General features: G+C 40.5%; 1 protein-coding gene across 4 annotated transcripts in view; it reads left to right on the plus strand.

The window, feature by feature from the left end:
- LOC105495572 (LSM14A mRNA processing body assembly factor) overlaps positions 1–21,275 on the plus strand; it is a 60,233-nt gene extending 38,958 nt beyond the window's left edge. The window contains exons 4-11 of one of the 4 annotated variants that reach the window (XM_011765296.3): positions 1,791–1,913; positions 8,537–8,713; positions 9,009–9,074; positions 12,482–12,664; positions 12,801–12,972; positions 14,583–14,814; positions 19,472–19,528; positions 20,426–21,275. In XM_011765296.3, the coding sequence (XP_011763598.1) occupies positions 1,791–1,913; positions 8,537–8,713; positions 9,009–9,074; positions 12,482–12,664; positions 12,801–12,972; positions 14,583–14,814; positions 19,472–19,495 (977 nt within the window). In that variant the 3' untranslated portion in view covers positions 19,496–19,528; positions 20,426–21,275. The remainder of the gene's footprint in view (positions 1–1,790; positions 1,914–8,536; positions 8,714–9,008; positions 9,075–12,481; positions 12,665–12,800; positions 12,973–14,582; positions 14,815–19,471; positions 19,529–20,425) is intronic. The other 3 variants (XM_071086221.1, XM_011765295.3, XM_071086220.1) reach the window with 3 other exon arrangements.
- Positions 21,276–22,371: the final 1,096 nt, after the last annotated feature.

Consider the following 22,371-nt stretch of genomic DNA (forward strand, 5'->3'; position numbering starts at 1 on the left):
GCTTACTGGAGCTCTAGCCAGACTGGATTTCACCTTCAAGGGAGTCCCACTAGCTCCCCTTGTCTAAGATACTAAGATACTGTGCTGTTTTCTGAAGCCACTTTTTTTTTTTTTTTTTTTTTTTTTTTTTTTTTTTTTTTGAGACGGAGTCTCACGCTGTTGCCCAGGCTGGAGTGCAGTGGCGCGATCTCGGCTCACTGCAAGCTCCGCCTCCCGGGTTCCCGCCATTCTCCTGCCTCAGCCTCCTGAGTAGCTGGGACTACAGGTGCCCGCCACCGCACCCGGCTAATTTTTTGTATTTTTAGTAGAGACGGGGTTTCACTGTGGTCTCGATCTCCTGACCTTGTGATCCGCCCGCCTCGGCCTCCCAAAGTGCTGGGATTACAGGCTTGAGCCACCGCGCCCGGCCTGAAGCCACTTTTTTAATTTTTTTTGAGACAGAGTCTCACTCTGTTGCCCAGGCTGGAGCGCAGTGGCCCAATCTTGGCTCACTGCAACCCCTGCCTCCCAGGTTCAAGCAATCCTCCTGCCTCAGCCTCCCGAGTGCTGGGACTACAGGCGTGCACCACCACGCCCGGCTAATTTTTGAATTTTTGTAGAGATGAGGTTTCACCATATTGGTCAGGCTGGTCTTTAACTCTTGACCTCGTGATCTGCCCACCTCGGCCTCCCAAAGTGCTGGGATTACGGGTGTGAGCCACTGCACCTGGCCCTGAAGCCACATTTTAAGAGGGATAAGAACAAATAGAATTCATTAAATTAGGAGTCCAAGAAAGGAAGGGGAGAGTGTTATAAAGACCATGTGAAGTGAGTTATGGTTGAAGGAACTGGAGCCTGAAAATGAGCAGATTGCAAGGGGCATGATTGTAATCTTCATGTGTTTTAAGAGCAGAAGGATAAACTTCTGCTGTGGGCTAGACTGGTGAAAGTATAGAAAATGATGAGAGAAGAGGTAGGTTTTATTAACTGAAGTAAATAGTTTGAACTTTTATCTTGAGGGGAAGCCATCAGAAGGTCTAAAGCACGATAGTAGTGTGATTACATTTATATTTTGTAAAAAATCACTCTGACTACCATCTTTAGGTTGGATTTAGAGGTTGTGGAGTGGGGAGGTGCTGTTGAAATATAGTGAAAACCTGCACAGATGAAATACTAAGGAGAGAGCACAGTATATCAAAAGTGAATGATCCCTAAGTACTGTAGAAACTTAAAGAAATTTGATATAACCTAGTATGGCAGAGAATTGGGCCCTTTCTAGGGACTTTGTTACTCATATTGCCAGAACTTTTTGCAGCTGCTTTAGGCAGAATGCAGCCTCACAGTCCCATCTTAAGGGGAAGCCTTGAAACCAGAGTCTGTTGCCTTGGAAATGCTGAAAAAGCTCCTTGTAAACCTGTCTGCTAATTTGGCTATTTGTCCAGATACTTAGTATTAGAATCATTGAACCTTAATGTTGGTGTTGAATGTACCATTTCTACTACTTCTTTAGCTGATATGGGTCCTTGCTGTCCCATCTGCATATCTGCCTGGGACAGTATTCCATGTGTTATAAACATCGCTTGCATCCAAGGATAGTGGACAGTATATTGGCTCCCCCACCCCGCCCCCCATATTGCCATAGAATTCCCAAACTATTCAGTACACTTCAATTTCCAAGATTATTAATTTGTACAGATTTTGGGGGGAGAAATAGGCAATTACCATCATTAAAATGCTACATTACTTTATATCATTGAAAAATGTAAAACATTTTTTTAAATTTTTTTATCATTTAAAAAAATCTCTTTAAGCTGGAAACTCTTTGACGTCCTTTGGAACAGAAACATCAAACAGTGGTACCTTACCCCAAAGTAGTGCGGTTGGTTCTGCCTTTACACAGGATTCAAGATCTCTAAAAACACAGTTATCTCAAGGTAAGCTATCTCATCCTAAAGTATTTCCATTCTAAACTTCTATAGTGGTTTTTCTCTTTTTCTGAATGTAAGAGCTTTTGCAGCTTGTAAAAGTTTTCTCCAAATTGGTGTATTGCAATGAATATATTATTGAATGACTCTCACTATTTAGACTTATTACAGTTCTTAGATCATGAAACTAAAAAGTTGAGCATTCTCTAAGTTGGACTTTTTTTGCAAAGAAATTATATAACTTGTATGTAACACTGAAATATATCAAATTAGGCTCAGACTCACCATTAAAGTTGAGCTATCCAAGATGAATTGGAAATATCATCTGAAAAAAACTGTGTATTATGCTGTTACATTTTCCCTAACATCCCCACAGGATGGAGAGTAGTAGTTCTCAATGTAGGCCACCCACAACTGAATCATCTGGGTTGCTTCTTAAAAATTTAAATCCTGAGACTTATACATCAGAATACCTGGAGCCTGAGGATTTGTATTTTAATAAGCTTCTTAAAGGATTATTTTATTTATTAAAATTCTGCTTTTCAGCCAGCCAGTCTCATAATTTTAAATGGTTATCCATACCTTTTATTCTTTGTTTTCTTTCTTTCTTTTTTCTTAATCTTTTTCTTTCTTTTATTTACTTATTAGAGTTGAGGTCTCCCTATATTGCCCATGCTGGTCTCAAACTCCTGGGCTCAAGCGATCCATTTGCCTTGGCCTCCTCATAGTGTTGGGATTACAGGCATAAGCTATTGGGCCTGGCTTTTTTTTTTTTTTTTAGGAGATGGGTCTCACTATGCTGCCCAGACTGAAATGCAGTGGCTCTTCACAGGTGTGATCATAGCACACTGCAGCCTTGGACACCTGTCCCCAAACAAGCCTCCCGCCTTAGCTTCCCCAGTAGCTGGAGCTACAGCCTTGTGCCACCATGCTCGGCTTTTCCTTATCTATTTGTATCTACTTCTAATATGGGTATTTTTGGCTCATTGCTTTATGTGAATGGGTTTTTTTGTTTGTTTTGTTTGTTTGTTTGTTTAGTAAAGCAATGTTAAGTCATTTCAGAAAGACTTATAATCACAACAGTGTTTTAAAAAGCTATTAAGGTTGAAAATTCAATGCTAAACATAATCTTATGTATTTCACTTAAGATATTTTGAAGTAGTTCTTACTGTTACTCATATTGATTAGCTTAATTTTTTTCTTTTTTCTTTCTTTTAAGATGGAGTCTTGCTCTGTCACCCAGACTGGAGTGCAGTGGCACAATCTCAGCTCACTGCAACCTCCACCTCCCAGGTTCAAGCGATTCTCCTGCCTCACCCTCCCAAGTAGCTGGGATTACAGGCACGTGCCACCACACCCAGCTCATTTTTTGTATTTTTGGTAGAGATGTGGTTTCGCCATGTTGGTCAGGCTGGTCTCAAATTCCTGACCTCAAGTGATCCACCCCCCTTGGCCTCCCAAAGTGCTGAGATTATAGGCGTGAGCCACTACGCCCAGCCTACTTGCTTAATTTTTAAGCATTCTAAAGATTGTTTGTTCTTGGGATAGGGTCCTGCTCTGTCTCCCAGACTGGAATGTGGTGGTGTGATCATGGCTCACTGCAACCTCCCCCTCCTGAGCTCAGGCCATCCTCCTAAGCTCAGACCATCCTACCGATTAGCTGAGATCACAAGCAAGCACCACCAGCTAGTTTTGTAGGGATGGAGTTTCGCCATGTTGCCAAGGCTGGTCTGGAACTCCTGGGCTCAAGTGATCCACCCACCTCAGCCTCCCAAAAGTGCTGGGATTATAGGCATGAGCCACAGTGCCCAGCCTATTCTGGAATTTTTAGTTAAATCAGGAACACATGAAAAAGAAGAAGCATAAATATTGAAATTAGTGTTATTCATGAAGAATGAGAACTAATTGAGGAACTTAAATTAGGCAGAGGCAAAATGTAAATTAAATATACAAAAGTCAGTAGTTCTGGCCAGGCACAGTGGCTCATGCTTGTAATCCCAGCACTTCGGGAGGCCAAGGCAGGTGGATCACCTGCGGTCAGGGGCTCGAGACCAGCCTGGCCAACCAACATGGTGAAACCCCCATCTCTACTAAAAATACAAAAATTAGCAGGGCATGGTGGCGTGCACCTGTAATCCCAGCTACTCAGGAGGCTGAGGTGGGAGAATCACGTGAACTCGGGAGGCAGAGATTGCAGTGAGCCAAGATCACGCTACTGCACTCCAGCTTGGGCAACAGAGCAAGACTCCATCTTAAAAAAAAAAATAGTCCTAAAGCCTAATCCATTGATTATGTAATAAGGAGAAAAGATTACAGTAATGTAAAATAGAAATTGTATACAAAATATATATAAGAAATAAGTTGGTCATACTAAGAAATATGACCAACTTCTATGATAATGTAAGAGAGGGACTTAAAAGTCACATATAGGCCGGGTGTGGTGGCTTGCGCCTATAATCCCAGCACTTTGGGAGGCCGAGGCAGGCGGATCACGAGGTCAGGAGATCGAGACCATCCTGGCTAACACGGTGAAACCCCGTCTCTACTAAAAATACAAAAAATTAACCGGGCGTTGTGGCGGGCGCCTGTAGTCCCAGCTACTCAGGAGGCTGAGGCAGGAGAATGGCGTGAACCTGGGAGGTGGAGCTTGCAGAGAGCCAAGATCATGCCACTGCACTCCAGCCTGGGTGATAGAACGAGACTCCATCTCAAAAAATAAAAATAAAAAAAGTCACATAATGGAAGAAACATCTTATTCCTAGATAAAAGAACAAGAATGTTACCAGCACTTAGGGAGGCAGAGCCAGGATGATCACCTGAGTCCAGGAGTTTGAGACCATCCTGAGCAATGTAGTGAAACATCATCTCTACCAAAAAATTTAAAAAATAAGCAGAGTATGATGGTGGACACCTGTGGTCCTAGCTACTCAAGAGGCTGAGGCAGGAGGATCACTTGAGCCCAGGAGGCCGAGGCTGCAGTGAGTGCTAACTGCACCACCTCACTCCACCCTGGGCGACAGAAACGAGACTGTCTCCCAAAAAAAAAAAAAAGATTCAGTATTGAGAAGACTTTACTTCTCATAGCTATCAAATTTATTGCAAATTCATTAAAAATCAATGCAAATAGAATAGTAGGAGAACTTAGTAAAACAGATTAGCTTTAAAATAAACATAGAAGTGTGGCTGGACATATTTGAAAAATAAAAGTAATGGGCTTACTGACATGATAATAAAATGTAGCAATGCAGTAAAAAAAAAATAAGATGAATAGAATGCAATAGGCAGTCAGAAACAGATCCAAGTATAAATACAAATTTATCCTGGGTGCAGTGGTTCATGCCTAAAACCCCACCATTTTGTGAGGTCAAGATAGAAGCTAGGAATTTGAGACTAGCCTGGGCAACATAGCAAGACCCTGTCTCTCAAAAAATAAAAAATTAACTGGGTGTGATGGGGTGCGCCTATCAGCTAATCGAGAGGTGAAAGCTAGAGGATTGCTTGAGCCCAGGAGATCAAGGTGGCAGCAAGCTGTGATTGCAGCACTGCACACTAGCCTAAGCAACAGAGCAAGACTTCGTCTTAAAATAATTTAATAGATGATAAAGGTATTATTTAAAATTAGTGGAGACAAGACTGTCTGTTCCAATTAATAACATTGCCTGATCATTTGGAGAAAGTCACTCTAGATTCTTTCCCTCATACTGAGCACCAAAAAATATATAAATAGTAAATAGATTAAAATGTTAAAAACTTTGAAGTATGTGTTTATTAAAAGAAAGAGGGGCCGGGTGCGGTGGCTCAAGCCTGTAATCCCAGCACTTTGAGAGGCCGCGACGGGTGGATCACGAGGTCAGGAGATTGAGACCATCCTGGCTAACACAGTGAAACCCCGTCTCTACTAAAAAAGTACAAAAAAATTAGCCGGGCGAGGTGACGGACACCTGTAGTCCCAGGCTGAGGCAGGAGAATGGTGTGAACCTGGAAGGCGGAGCTTGCGGTGAGCTTAGATCCGGCCACTGCACTCCAGCCTGGGCGACAGAGCGAGACTCCCTCTCAAAAAAAATAAAAAGAGGTGTATTTACAAGTAGCTATGACAAAGAAGTCCTAGGGTTTGCATTTAAGTGTTATCAACTAAAATTTCTGAATTTCACAGAATTTAAATTCCTAGAATTTTCTTTTAAGTATAATAAGATTGTGAAGATAGCTGAAGGGAGTGGGCCTTTATTATGCAGAAATCACTTCTGGATTTATTCCTAATAATGTGTCCAGTATCACAGTATCACCTGTATTTCCCTGTTTATAACAAAACTGGCATCATGATGATTATTAGGCCTTAATAGTAAAAAGGCTTTTTAAGTACACAACAAATGTTTCTGTACTTGCTGTGATTGCCCCATTGCTTATACTTCTGTAGTGCTTGTGAGCTGTAGGATCTCTCCTCAAAAGCCTTGATAAAGTAGTTTTATAAACTTATAAGATGATTTAATGTAGTACCATAAAATTAACTGTAGCAGTAGGCTTTTTCAAGAAGACCCGTGAAATAAAAAAATTAGCAAGGTTTGGTAGTGCATGCTTATAGTCCTAAGAGGCTGAGGCAGGAAGATCACTGGGGCCCAGGAGTTAGAAGTTGCAGCGAGCTGTGATTGCGCCACTGCACTCTAGCTGGAGCGACAGAGCAAGACACTACCCTGTCTCTAAAAAACGAAAACAAAACAAAATGTGTTTTATAAGTGATTATAAAATGTGTTTCCTTAGACCAAAACTTATATAAACCATGATTTCCCATTATAATCCAATGGAAAAATTGCAATGCTTCTATTAGTGGTAACTTAATCTTGAAGTGTTAGATTGTGCCTGTGTTGGTTTCTTCGTTTTGATAAATGATCATTGTTTTGGCTAACTTTGCCATTAATAGCTAAAATACTATTGCACATTTGGAATTGCATACTTATAGATAATCATAAATTGGGGAAATATTACTAATAAAATATCCCTGAATCATCTGGGTACATAATAATGCATTGTCAGCATTCACCAGTTGTTTGACGCCTGCAAATAGGCACAGATGGACAGTAACATTTGCAGCATATTTGGGGGGTTTTTTGCATGAAATGGGCATTATTTTTTTAAGCAAAATATTATATTTTGGAATAAGTATGAGATGTGAGTGCCTGAGCAGAGATTTACAGCAAACATTACCAGGACAGAAAGCATGATGGGAGCACCCGATGTTACATTCTTCAGTTCATGCTGTGACCAGGCTCTGGCCTCATAAAAGGAAAAATATAATTTGTAAGTACAAGTCCCGTTTTTTGTTTTGGCTCTTTTATTTTTGTATTTTTTGAGACAGGGTCTAGCTTTGTCACCCAGACTGGATGCAGTGGACCAATCTCGGCTCACTACAACCAGTGCCTCCCTGGCTCAAGCGATCCACCCACTTCAGCCTCCTGAGTAGCTGGGGTTACAGGCATGTGCCAACACGCCTGGCTAATTTTTGTATTTGTTGTAGACACAGGCCTTCGCCGTGTTGTCCAGGCTGGTCTCGAACTTCTGAGCTCAAGTGATCTGCCCACCTCAGCCTCCCAAATTGCTGGGATTATAGGTGTGAGCAACCGCGCCCAGCCAAACCCCATATTAAGCAAAAACTTGCCAAGTGATCTTTTAAAAGGCAAGGAATGAGTATGGCTACTGTGTAATTATCTGAAGAGTTTTGTTTTTTGGGTTTTTTTGTTTTTGTTTTTGTTTTGCTGGCGTTTTAGTTTTTGTTTAGTTACCCAAGCCCCTAAAGCATTAAAGAACTTCACCTGTCTAACTTTCTAGTTCTTTACTTTTTATTTATTTATTTATTTATTTTTCAGACAGGGCCTCACTCTGTCACCTACGCTGGAGTGCAATGGCACGATCTTGGCTCACTGCAGCCTCTGCCTCCCGGGTTCAAGCTATCCCATCTCAGCCTCCTGAGTAGCTGGGAACACAGGCACACGCCACCATGCCTGGCTGATTTTTGTATTTTCAGTAGAGACAGGGTTTCACCATGTTACCTAGACTGGTCTTGAAATCCAGGGCTCAAGCAATCCTCCTGCTTTAGCTTCCCAAAGTACTAGGATTATAGGCATGTGCCACCGCTTCTGGCCCTTTACTTTCTTATAATAGAAATTTAATGGAGATAGTACCTGTAGATAGATGTAAAGGTATTGTTTTAGTCATCTACAGAAAGTACTAAGAAAAATTAAAACAAGTTACCATAGTCTTATGGTTGTTATTGGGGAAAGCCTGTGTTTGACCTGACTACAATATAGCCTTTGATAATTCTAGGGAATCTCGTACCAGGCCGCAATTTTTTTTAAAGGTAAACTTCCACTAAGTAGAAATAACAGATAAAATTGTGAGGGGGAGGGGGTTTTGAAGCTGTTGAAGTTTTTTTTTTTAATTATTATTATTTTTTATTTTTAACCTAATGACAAGCCCACTAAGGATAACCATTCTTAATATCTGGTCTGATAAGTGGATTAATTCAAATTTATGCTAAGGATTTGAATTGGTAGAAATAAAACTGGACAATTTTATTTAGGGTCTAGGTTATTTTTGAAATCCCCAATAGGGTAGTTTCTTATCTTTTGGTTACGTTTTAGGTCGTTCAAGCCCTCAGTTAGACCCTTTGAGAAAAAGCCCAACCATGGAACAAGCAGTGCAGACCGCCTCGGCCCACTTACCTGCTCCAGCACCTGTTGGGAGAAGGAGTCCTGTATCAACCAGGCCTTTGCCATCTACCAGCCAAAAAGCAATAGAGAATCAGGAGCACAGGCGAGGTAGAACTTTAGCTGTTTACTGTTCCTTAATTGACTGATCAATGTTTTCCGCTCACTTTATTTTCATTAGAAGGATTTACATCATATGAATGATCCCAGAAAATTAAACTGAACGTGATAGAATGTTCGGTCTTTCAAATTTGACTCAAAGTGTTGGTGGTGTGGGTATTGTTTTTTGGGCATTGTACAGGCTTTGTTTTGGGATTTTTGGTTTGTTTGTATGTAATTCTGACTACGGAAGTTTTTGATGATGTGCCCTGAGTTGATTTGACACTTTCCACGTCTTCTTCTATAGCTGAAGTACACAAAGTTTCAAGGCCAGAAAATGAGCAACTCAGAAATGATAACAAGAGACAAGTAGGTAAGTTCTTGGATCCGAAAGTCATATCCTATGCTTCTCAACAGGGAGAATATTTTAAACGTATGATACATAATTACTATAAAAAAAAGAAAGGTGGGGGTTGTGACTCTAAAGGAGGAGCACAGGGGAGTGTCACTGTGGTGACAGAACAGTTCTTTATCTTGATTGTGATGGTGGTTATGCAAATCTATATATGGTAGAACATCATAGAACTATGCATAAAGACATATCAGAAAATGAGTACATGTACAAACTGGTGACATCTGAGCAAGGTCTATAGTTTAGTTAATTAGATTGTGCCTGTGTCAGTTTCTTGGTTTTGATAATGTACCATAATTATATAAGGTGTGACTGTTGGAGTTTGGGAAGTTGGGTGATGGGCACAAAGGGCCACTCTGAACTAGTTTTTCAATTTTTCTTTTCTATAATTACTTGAAAATAAAGATTTTTAAAATTTTACCTTTCTGGAAAAAAAATTCTACTTAGTGATAGGCCTTTTTTTTTTTTTTTTTTGTCTGAGACGGAGTTTCACTCTTGTCGCCCAGGCTGTAGTGCAGTGGTGTGATCTCGGCTCACTGCAGCCTCTGCCTCCTAGGTTCAAGTAATTCTCCTGCCTCAGCCTCCCGAGTAGCTGGGATCATGCCACCACACCCAGCTAACTTCTGTATTTTTAGTAGAGACAGGGCTTTGCCATGTTGGCCAGGCTGGTCTCAAACTCCTGACCTCAGGTGATGTACCCACCTCAGCCTCCCAAAGTGCTGGGATTACAGACGGGAGCCACCACACCCAGCCAGGCAGTTATCTTTTAATATGTTCTTGAGTATTTCCTGCTAGTAGGATTTGTTCGTTTATATTTACATTTTCCTATGACTTCTACTTTTGTGGTTCTTATGTTTTGTGTCAGTTTCATGTTAGGATTATAAAATCGGTTTTCATTGTTTTCTATGCCTTTGGGAATGGAATTATCTTTATGTTACAAGTTTGAAACGTTTCCTCATTAAAATTAAGTCCAGAGGCAGGCACGGTGGCTCACACCTGTAATCTCAGCACTTTGAGATGCTGAGGCGGGCAGATCACAAGGTCAGGAGTTTGAGACCAGCCTGGCCATATGGTGAAACCGTCTCTACTAAAAATAGAAAAATTAGCTGGGCTTGATGGCGCACGCCTGTAGTCCCAGCTGCTTGGGAGGCTCAGGCAGGAGAATCACTTGAACCCAGGAGGTGAGGTTGTAGTGAGCCAAGATCGTGCCACTGCACTCCAGCCTGGGTGACAGAGCGAGACTCCGTCAAAAAAAAAAAAAAAAAAAAAAAAATTAAGCCCAGATCCTGTTTTTGAATCAGTTAAGAGCTATAATTTTCTTTTATGGTTTTGTATTTTATCTGTTTTGTGATACATTCCAAAATCATTCATTTTATTAATATTTTCAAATTTATTAATGGAAAATGAATTATAATTTTACAGCTCTTCTAAATTGAAAAGGCAGTGTATAATCTACCTTATTTAGAAGATGATTGAAAAATAATCTTTCGTTTTAGAAACCTAGATATATTTTTAGATGTATATGTACTCTTACATCATTTATATATATATATTTTTATATCCTCCCACCCCCCCCCTTTTTTTTTTTTTTTTTTTTGAGACGGAGTCTCGCTCTGTCACCCAGGCTAGAGTGCAGTGGTGCTATCTCAGCTCATTGCAACCTCCGCCTCCTGGGTTCATGCCATTCTTCTGCCTCAGCCTTCCAAGTAGCTGGGACTACATATGCCATGGAATACAGAATTTTGTTTAATTTGACTCATTATATTTTACCTTTTTTATTCAGAAAAAGAGCTCCCCTCCCAAAATAAAATAACTGCCATGCTATCTTTCATTGCCCTTCAAAACTCACCCCACCAAAGAGGTTCGTTAACAGAACAGTGAATATTCTTCCAGATTTTTTTTTGTAGATTTTACAGACACAGACATCTATACTATCCAAAACCCTTTTTTTTCTTTTTTCTTTCTTTTTTTTTTTTTTTTTTTTTGGAGACAGAGTCTCGCTCTGTTGCCCAGGCTGGAGCGTAGTGGCGCAATCTTGGTTCACTGCAACCTTCGCTTCCTGGGTTCAAGCGATTCTCCTGTCTCAGCCTCCTGGGTAGGTGGGATTACAGGCCTGCGCCACCACGCCCGGCTAATGTTTCTGTATTTTTACTAGAGATGGTGTTTCACCATGTTGGTCAGGCTGGTCTCGAGCTTCTGACCTCATGATCCGCCTGCCCTGGCCTCCCAAAGTGCTGGGGTTATAGGCTTGAGCCACTGCGCCCAGCCCCAAAACACTTTTTTTTAAGACAGAAGGATTATGGTGTAATTCTGTCTTGTGGCTGAGGCATTTTTAATAGTAGAGGTGAATGTTTTAAACATCCTGCTTATCTAGATTTATGTCTGGATATGCTGCTGTGGGGTTTTGTGGTTTGTTTTCTCAAACCCAGGCAGTTTGCCAAACCTCAGCAAACAGCATAAACCCGTCTGTTACCCTGTAGTCACTTCTCATCCTTGTCAGTATGTGTGGAGCATTTCACACAATTGTGATAATTAAACTCATACTGCTTTCTGCTCTGCATTTTTCAATTAACATCAAATATTCTTCCCTCTGGTTTTTTTTTTTTTTTTTTTTTCTTGTTAGTCATTTTTTCTTGTGTTGGATATTTGGGTTCCCACATTTTTCACTATAAATTATGCTGCTTTGTATTGCTTTATGATGTCTCATATGATTGGCTGAAATTTTACTGTGTTATAGAGGAGAGAGAATGTATAGATACAGGAAGGCTTGAATAATGTGGAGCCATCTAGAGAGACACAGTAAAGATGGAGTAGGAAGTGTTCGGAGTCAGTAAGGATTGGTGCTTGTTTGTTTTTATCTGTGATGTGGAAATAACACCTATTTTCTTGAAATTTGTGCCAGTTAGTGTTTATTTTTCTTACTATAAATCTTGGTTCCTGTTATTCTTTCCATAAAAGGTTTTCTACATTTTGAGAACCCACTATGTGTCTGGCACTTCAGTGTGCCGGTGTTGGGGATATAGCAGTAAAGAAAACAATGCCCCTGCCCTCAAGGAGCATATATTAATTTAGGGCAGAAGTCTCCACACTTGCCTGACTGTATACTCTGTCAGTAACACGCGTGAGTGTGGACTCCATAAATACAAATGTTTAGAAATTTTGTGTGAGCTATTCTCAGTCTACATAGTAAATATTAGTGAAACTTAATTTTTTATTTTGTATAAAAAATACAAATACAATAAAATATATAGAGACCTGTAAGCATTTCTGTTGTTGACTGTTGAATCTAAAGAGCACAATAGCAACATCTGTGCTAAACCAGCTATTACATATTGAATGTCCTTTGTATATATTCTTTATTATCATAGCTCCAGGTGCTCCTTCAGCTCCAAGGAGAGGGCGTGGGGGTCATCGGGGTGGCAGGGGAAGATTTGGTATTCGGCGAGATGGGCCAATGAAATTTGAGAAAGACTTTGACTTTGAAAGTGCAAATGCACAATTCAACAAGGAAGAGATTGACAGAGAGTTTCATAATAAACTTAAATTAAAAGGTAAGCTTTGATTTTTCTATTCAGAAAATAATCTTATTTGATCTGTGAATTACGGATGTTTCTCAGATTAGGTGTTTTTATGTAATTCAGATTAGCTGTCTTGACTTTTATGATATGTGCTTTTGTTTGTCCTTAGAAGATAAACTTGAGAAACAGGAGAAGCCTGTAAATGGTGAAGATAAAGGAGACTCAGGAGTTGATACCCAAAACAGTGAAGGAAATGCTGATGAAGAAGATCCACTTGGACCTAATTGCTATTATGACAAAACTAAATCCTTCTTTGATAATATTTCTTGTGATGACAATAGGTACAGTCTTTAAAGCTGTTCTTTTGCTTTTATGATGTTGATTGAAGTGTAAAATGGTTTCATGTAAATTCACAAGATTTAATGAATACTACCATAATTGTTTTGTTTTGAGACAGTCTCACTCTGTTACTCAGGCTGGAGTGCAGCAGTGCAGTCACAGATCACTGTAGCCTAAACTCCTGGGCTCAAGCAATCCTCCCATCTCAGCCTCAGTAGAGGAGTCTACAGTTGTACACTACCCCACCCAGCTAAATTTTTTCATGTTTTTGTAGAGATGGGGTCTCGCTATGTTGCCCAAGCTGGTGGTGAACTCCTGGCCTCAAGACCAGTCTCCAAAAGTACTAGGATTACAGGCATGAGCCACCACACCTGGCCATAATTGATTTTTTAATGTTTTATTTTGCTAAAAGAAAATACATGCTAAAGTTCTAAATTATTCATTCATAAGAAGAAATAACCATATACTTTTTTTTTGTTTATGGATATATTCATATTTGAATATTAGTAATTAAAACAGAAGCATTTAGGTAATATCTAAGTAGGGCCTTTTTTTCACCCCTCTACATTGTAGTTCAAATGAAGCCAGAACCGAAGTGCTAATCTACTTTGAAGTTTGCTGATACCATAAAACTGCCAGACTGTAGTAAATATGGGTCCAGAAAATTGGCAAATTATTGAGAGGTTAATTAAAGGACCCAGTGTGAGGATTAACAGTTCTAGAGGTTCTCCTGCCCAATCCAGATTGTCCTTGTCCTTGTCCTTGTCCTGGCTGAAGTTTGGTGCCCTCTGGTGGCAGTTGTTTGCTTCAGTATAAACATAGATGGACATAGTTCTGAGTCCCACGATTGGCTGGATGACAGCAGCAACAATTCAGATACTTCTTGAGTTAATTGGTATCGGGTCCAGAGATTGGGCCAGCAACCTAATGGGGACCTAAGGGCCCACCTTCCATCTCTTAGCTTCCCAAGACAAGGCCTCCCTGTCTGACTTTACCTTCTTTTCCCTTGGGGCTGAGTGGAAAGCGAAGTCAATTACCAATCTCATTATATCTGAATTTCCATTATATTGGGGCTGTTACTATGTTTAGCAGGTGTATTTGCAAGAAACTAATGTCAGTCATGTGTTCACATGAAGTTTAACAGAATATTATAGGAACATACTGAACTCATATGCCTTGGACAACTTGTGATAAGAGTTTTTTTTGAAACGGAGTTTTGCTCTTGTCACCCAGGCTGGAGTGCAGTGGCGCGATCTCAACTCACTGCAACCTCCACCTCCCAGGTTCAAGTGATTCTCCTGCATCAGCCTTCCGAGTAGCTGGGATTACAGGCACCTGCCACCACACCCAGCTGTTTTTTGTATTTTTGATAGAGACGGAGTTTCACCATTTTGGCCAGGCTGGTCTCGAACTCCTGACCTCAGGCGATCTGCCCCCTCAGCCTCCCAAAGTGCTTTGATTACAGGTGTGAGCCACCATGCCTGGCCAAGATGCTTATTTCTAATCAGCTTTAGTAATCACTTAGCCTTAATTTGGGAATAGCACTGCATATTTTGGCTGAGGGATATTCTTTTAAACCTGATATGCTGAAGATTATTTGCTTTTATAATAGAGAACGAAGACCAACCTGGGCTGAAGAAAGAAGATTAAATGCTGAAACATTTGGAATCCCACTTCGTCCAAACCGTGGCCGTGGGGGATACAGAGGCAGAGGAGGTCTTGGTTTCCGTGGTGGCAGAGGGCGTGGTGGTGGCAGAGGTGGTACCTTCACTGCCCCTCGAGGATTTCGAGGTGGATTCAGAGGAGGTCGTGGGGGCCGGGAGTTTGCAGATTTTGAATATAGGGTAAGTGTTCTTGTTAATGAATTCTTTGGGGTTGACATACATTTTACAAGACTCAAAACATTTTTGCTTGTTTTTGTTTTGGGTGAATTGTTTTGAGGACATTAGAATAATTTCCATTTTGACTTTTCAGTAGAGGATATACATGAGTCAGATGTGTATATAAAAACACTATACAAAAAAGGACAGTATAGTATCACCTTTATTTCATGTTAACAATACACTTTTAACACCAAAAGAGTCTATCTAGAAAGCACATCCTCCCAGAATGGAAGGGCAAGCTCTAACATTTAATAGCAGTTAACATTTATATAGTATTTACCAAGTACCAGACATTGTATTAAGTATTTTTTACATATTAACTTATTTAAACGGCACATCAACTCTGTGAGGTAGGTTCTATTATTATCCCCATTTTACAAGTGAGGAAATAGGTATAGAGATATTAAGTAACTTGCGAAAGGTCACATAGCTAGTAAGTGATGGTGCTCGGTGTTGAGCCCAGCAAGTTGTTTCCTGAGTTACTACTCTTAATTTGGTTTTGTGGAAAACTCAGTACATTTTCCCTGGTTTTCTCCTTTCACCATGAACTTGAAAACGTTTCGATATATTGGCCTTCAGGAGCTGCTGCTAGAGAATTCTATAACTCTGTATAGTAGCTTTATGTGTATAATTTAGCTTTTGACAGATGTCTGTACATTAAGTCAGCATAGTAACTATCTCAGTTAACAGTAAACTATCTTAGTTTATTGATTTTAGAAGTAATGGAGAGGAAAGGCTGTACAGAAAGGATCAAAATCTTGTAAAGAGCTCCACTTGTAATAGCAACAGGCAGCTGGAAACAGAAAGACCTGTTAGCAGGAGTTCCATTGCCCAGTACTTAAAACTGGCCATTGTTGAGATCTCTCTGGAAAGAGATCAGTATTAATGGCTTTTGGACCTGCTCTATTAATTTTGATGCCTTTGATATTGTGCCATCACAGCCAAGACTGCCAAAAATTATACTCAACTCACCAGCTTATGCCATCCACCGTGGTGGCCTTATGCAGTTGCAGGACTTCTGACTTGCAAAATCCCCTTCCCAGCTAGGAGAATCTGTCTTAGGAACTCCAGAATAGCCCTTGCTTATCACCGTTACTGCCCTTCAGTTTGCCAGTGACACCTTGCTTACAGAATTCAGCAGTAGTATTTTCACAAATATTTTATTTGCCATCAGCTCCTCTGCAATATTTGACACTGACCAACCACCCACTTTGGGGTCTTTCTTCCTAGTCTTTAAAATACTCTTCTAGGTTTTCAATTTATACTCTTCCTAATTTTTTATTTATTTTTTTTTTTATTTATTATTATTTTTTTTTGAGACGGAGTCTCGCTCTGTAGCCCAGGCTGGAGTGCAGTGGCCGGATCTCAGCTCACTGCAAGCTCCGCCTCCCGGGTTCACGCCATTCTCCGGCCTCAGCCTCCCGAGTAGCTGGGACTACAGGCGCTGCCACCTCGCCCGGCTATTTTTTGTATTTCTTAGTAGAGACGGGGTTTCACCGTGTTAGCCAGGATGGTCTCGATCTCCTGACCTCGTGATCCGCCCATCTCAGCCTCCCAAAGTGCTGGGATTACAGGCTTGAGCCACCGCGCCCGGCCGCTAATTTTTTAATACTCTTCATTCTTTTTGGCGGGGAGGGCTGTGGAGGGTGGGGTGTCAGGGTCTTGCTCTGTTACCCAGACTGGAGTGCAATGGCATGATCATAAGTCACTGCGGCCTCAACTTCCCAGGCTCAGGCAGTCCCTCCACCTCAGCCTCCCATGTAGCTGGGACTACAGGCACGCACTACCATGCCCAGCTAATTTTTAATTTTTTTGTAGACACGGTCCCACTCTGTGTTGTCCAGGCTGGTCTTGAACTCCTGGGCTTAAGCAATCCTCTCACCTCAGCTTCCCAAAGTGCTGGGATTTTAGGTGTGAGCCACGGTGCTTGTTCCATCCTCCCTTTTGTAAGCCTGTCTTGGACCCTATATGTTTCTGCACTGCATCTCTATCTTCACTGTCCTGCTGTCAGCTTAACCTTCCTCAGACTGACCTCATCATCTTCCTTCTCTCCAGTCATCTCAGCTCTGCCTCCTCCCAGTGTTCCATGTTGGCTCATGGTATACTGCCCAGGCACTAGAGGTATCCATGATTATGGCCTATTGCTATGTCGTCACATTTATTCCTTTGAGATGTCCCTGTCAACTACCATGATAACCCACCAGTTGGGCTTCAGACCTTCATCTCTCTTTACCCCCACTTTAAGGCAGATCAGCTGTGTTTTGAAGAACCTATGACAACTGCTTGTTGAAGACCACATTGAGCCAGCTTGGTTTGAGAAAAAGTATGTTTAAATTAGACTTGGATCCAGATAATAGCAATAGTTACTAGTATGACCTTTCAGACCCTTAGTTTCGACATTTGAGGATAAAGAGTTGCACCATTTATTCTGAAATACACCTTTTAAAGATCATTAAACTTTCAGAGTTGGAAAACATCTGAGAGGTCTGACCTGGTTAAAACATAAACCTCTTCTGCAGTATCTCTTATAGGGGGTAGGAGCTTACTCTTCCCAAGGGCATCCATCCCACCCCAGGGATGTTCTAATTGTTACAATCTCGGCTGGGCATGGTGGCTCACGCCTGTAATTCCAGCACTTTGGGAGGCCAAGGTGGGCAGATCACCTGAGGTCAGGAGTTCGAGACCAGCCTGACTAACATGGTGAAACCCCGCCTCTACCAAAAATATAAAAAAAATTAGCCAGGCGTGGTGGCACACGCCTGTAGTCCCAGCTACTCAGGAGGCTGAGGCAGGAGAATCGCTGAATCTGGGAGGCAGAGGTTGCAGTGAGCCGAGGTCACGCCACCGCACTCCAGCCTGGGCAGCAGAGCAAGGCTCCATCTCAAAAAAAAGAAAAAACAAACCTTCCATGTAGTAACTGTGTGTGCTCCATGTACTTACTAATACAAACGGTTTTTTGACATCATGTCACACTGTTTATCATTTTGAGCCTTTTGTAAAACTCCTATCACATATATTGCAGAATTGGAAATGCATTGTCGTAGTTATCTGCATGCATCTTTGTCTACGCTCCTGTAATACTTGACAGATAGTCCAGCCTCTGCTTAGGTGTTGCCAGGAGTGATGGACTCAGCGAACCCTCAGGCATGGCCCAGTGTTTAGGAGGCTCAGTTGTGACATTGCAGTCCCTGCTCTTCTTAATCATGTGAGGATCCCACTTGATGTATTTGGCCTCATTCCTCATTACCCTTTAACCTTTACCCTTTAACCTATCTGATTCAAGCAGATGAGAACCTCTTGGCTTTAGTGAATATGTATTCTACTTTTCTTTCCACCACAACACTCAGCTCAACAATGGAGCCATAGTGGGCTTGAAGTAATTGCTTATCATGTTGATTAGGAATTTGCCACTCCAGCCTTCAGTGAAGCCAAAGGTCTGTCAGTGTGGCTAGCCCTTGATTGTTCATTCCAGAGTTGCATAACCCTTTCATCTGCCACTAGAGCCCCGACCCCAGCAGCCCTACACCTCCTAAATTATGAAATCATTTCACCTTGCACCTGTAAAGGTAGAAAATGGTGAGTGATCACTGTACATAAAGGAAATTTACCACTGAAGATTAAACTCATATCTGAAACATCTAACACTTCCTCCCAGAGATGGACATGGATGACATTTTCTGCAGCTTTCATGAAATGAGTTGGCTTAATTTTTTGTGCTATATTAGCATAAGTCATTGTAGTTTGGGGGTAAGCATAAACGAGATTGGTTGTTTAATGAAAACATGGGTAAAGATAAAAGCATAAAGTTTTAGAATCGTTAAAAGAATCAGCCAAACTAGAATCTCTGCACTACCACACTCACATTAGATGATTAGGAGACTAAGGACCCCAAGAAGTTAATTGTGTGATTGAGGTACAAGCTAACAAAGCCAAAACTCACTCTCTTGACTTCTGGCCTGATTTTCCTTAAGGGTAATGTTGGAAATGTAGGCCAGTGCAATGGTTTACACGTGTAATACCAGCACTTTGGGAGGCCAGGGCAGGAGGATTGCTTAAGCCCAGGAATTCAAGGTCAGCATGGGCAACATAAGGAGTCCCTATCTCTATAAAAAAGTTTAAAAATTAGCTGGAGTGGTGGCACATGCCTGTAGTCCCAGCTACTCAGGAGGCTAAGGCGGGAGGATCACTTGAACCTGGGAGGTCAAGGCTGCAACGAGCCATGATTGCACCACTGCACTCCAGCCTGGGTGACAGAGCAAGACCGGTCTCAAAAAAAAAAAAAAAAAAAGAAAGACAAACTTACGGTAAGTTTGGTTTTATGGTGTGTCCCATCCCTTTCCCGTCCCCCGCCCCCCAGTTTCTTTTTTGAGGTGGGAATGGAGATCAGGACTAGGATTAATAATGTAACTAGCTCCTGTTTTATATGCTGCTGTCAGGGAGGTTAAGCCACCATGGTGGGTGATAAAGATTGCATCTATGTTTCTTCAGATGGGGTCCAGAGACAACAAAGTGTCTGAATGACTCAGCATAATGTTCTCTCTCCTCTCCCCCTTTCATTTTCTCCTTTCTCTCTCTCCTGTCCCCGTCTCTTTCTTTTTTTTTTTTTTTTACCTTTCAGAAAACCACAGCTTTTGGACCCTAAAAGGTCTGGACTGATCGTACTGCTTTCTGAAAGGTAAAAAAAAAAAAAACAAATACCTTGGGAGGTGTGAAGGTTGGCTTTGTGGGGGACAGCAGGTTCATCTTTTAGCTCATTGCTGTCAACTTATGCCATACCGTATGTATTTCAATTTAATAACATTGTGCAAATGTTTTAGTGTGATATACACAGATGAAGTTAAGTCTCACCTAGGAAATGTCTGTTTCTAACAGTTGGAGTGAGAATCAGCAGTAAAAATCAGGTATATAGTAGCAACTGGTCTAGAGGAAAATAAAAGCCCTTGGCTCCCACCCTTTGTACACGCCTTTAGTTTAGGGTCAGTCTCACTGGAAATCTTGAGATTTTTATTGCTTTCTCACTGGTTACTTTTTTAAAATTCCCCAGTCAGCTTTCCGCTTTTCAGAACTTATTTTAGATTTAAAGGTTATCCCTTTAAAATTGATTTTTAAACCATTGCTTCCTCCTGGCATGAAATTTTGGAGAGAAATGTTATACTGTCTGGGTATTTTATTGCCTAGTAAAGACATCAAAGACTTGGGGATTTTATGAAACTTGTTTCAAAGTATGTTGACAGTTGTATTTGATGAATTTGACTACTGAGTTGAGGGTTTAAGTTCTATCACGGCTTTTAAAAAATTATTAGGGAGAACAACCAAAGATGAGGCAGTACACCTGTATTTTGGGCTGGGGTTCACCGTTACTTTAACCTCTACTGACTGGAAGATGCAGTCAACAATGAGGTACTACTGAGTATGGAAGTTATAAAAAGACTTTCGTGGAAATCAGTGAGAGATTTTTCTATGAAAGTAAAAGGGGGGTATATTTAAAGATAATTTCAAATAAACTTGAGCAAAGTAAAAAGAAATACGCCAATAATTTGGAACATGAGCTAAATTTTTTTTTCTTTTTTAGAAAGACAACAAAGTTGCTGCATAGTCTACAAACAAGTCTCTGAAAATAGGTGAATTTCTAGCTCTTCATGGTCCTGAAAATTGATTCAGTCTTTGCGAAGAATGAAGAAGTGAATTCGCTGTACATTTGTCACCAGCACTGGGTTTTTGTTTTTTGTTTGTTTCTCCGCTTAATTTCAAAGATAAAATGCAGTTACTTTTGGGGGTGGAAGGCTCATCTTAAAACATGAGCATTAAATCTATTTGGAATAGCAGAAGGTTAAGTAATTTCTTATGTATAGTTAAACTAAAGCAGTACTTCAGTGGGACTTACAAGTATTTTTTCATCACTGAAAGGTTTTTTTTTAATCACTAAATTGTATTTGGCAATTGCAAGTTGCCTGCAGATAGGGCCGTGATACTGTGTTTTGAGCCACAGAAGGTAATGTGTGTGCGTGTGTGTGTGCGCGCGCGTGTATCTCTTTCCTCCTTTCTTTTGGGGAATCCTGTAATATGAGGTAGCTTATTTCGTCAATTAATTAGGGTGCTGGATGGTAGAGAATTTTGTCAGTCAACTATGTACACACAGTAAATACTGTTTCTTAGGCAAAGGTAACTTTTTTATATAGTTGTAAAATTCCATTATATTCCATTGCCAAAGAAACATTAAGAACTTTGTATAGCTGTATAAAAAGCGACTAATTTTTTAAAGAATAAACATTTTAAAGTCAGCAAACATACTGTGTCCTTGCAGAAGTTGATGTGCTGAGCAGCAGCATTATGGGTGGGTCTTTTTTTCTTAGTTTTCCAGGCTTAACATTTTTGATTTTGTTTTTTAATGTTTGGAACATAAATGAAGATTTGATACATTCTTTCGTTATCTAAAAAGGATTGATTATTCATGCTCATTGTAAGAACTTCATTTTGTAGCAAATGGCATATCACAGGATCTGTCCAGATAATCGATATTTTCAATATACAAATGTAAATAATCATAGATGAGAATGTACTTAGCTGTATTTTCAAATCAGTAATCCTCCCCACCTTTTTTAGGACTTTAAAACTAGGCATCAATGAATCTGTTTTTACTATTATGCCTGGAATTTAGTCATGATACCTTGACTCATTCTATCATATTTCAAGAGGATTCAGAGTCCTTGAAATTACTTTGGCAGCCTGTAACACACGGCAACACTGGTCCTTGGGCCTGTGACCCACAGATGACTCAGTATAGAGTTCGTTGCTAATTATAAATTACTAGTGAATCTTTTTGATATTTTAAGCTCTAGTGGGAAAAATCTGGCCACTTTCGTGTTTTTATGAAGGCCATGGAATAAAAGGATCCAAAGATTTAAATATTTTTATCTAATATTTTGATTGTTTTATTAACTTTCTCCTTAAAACATTCAGTAGTGATAAAGATACAGAAACTGCACTGTAGGAGAATTGGAATATTTAAGGCTGGTTGATATTTTTTATTTTAATTTTATATCTTTTGTATAGCTCTACAAGGCAGTGTTTTGTAATTTGGTTTCATTATTAAGATCCAGTACTTGGCAGCCATAGTTTAGATAATATTGTTTAGTGCTGTTTGTTTGCATGTTAACAACAAAACCTTTTAGAGGACCCACAAATCATGATATTGAACACATTACTGAGGCATTCAGAGCATCAAAGCAAGTACCATGGCAATACATGTGTAGACTGTTTGAGATGTCCCAGGCCAATTTCAAGAAAGAAAACTGTAAATACTAGTTCTACTTGCTCCGAAAGTATGAGTTCATGCGTTTTCCCAGCCCTCTGAATCACTGACTGGGGCGTTTTGTGCCCCAACAAAAACTGGCAGCATGGCATACCTGCAGCACACCTTACAATATTAAAGCAAAGTTTTTATTCGAAAACAGAATAAAACTGTTCAATAAAAAATGCTCGTCAAAGTTCTTTCTCTTTAGTAACACTCTGTTTCAG

Source organism: Macaca nemestrina, chromosome 20, assembly GCF_043159975.1.
Source record: "Macaca nemestrina isolate mMacNem1 chromosome 20, mMacNem.hap1, whole genome shotgun sequence".
In the NCBI taxonomy this organism is placed as follows: domain Eukaryota; kingdom Metazoa; phylum Chordata; class Mammalia; order Primates; family Cercopithecidae; genus Macaca; species Macaca nemestrina.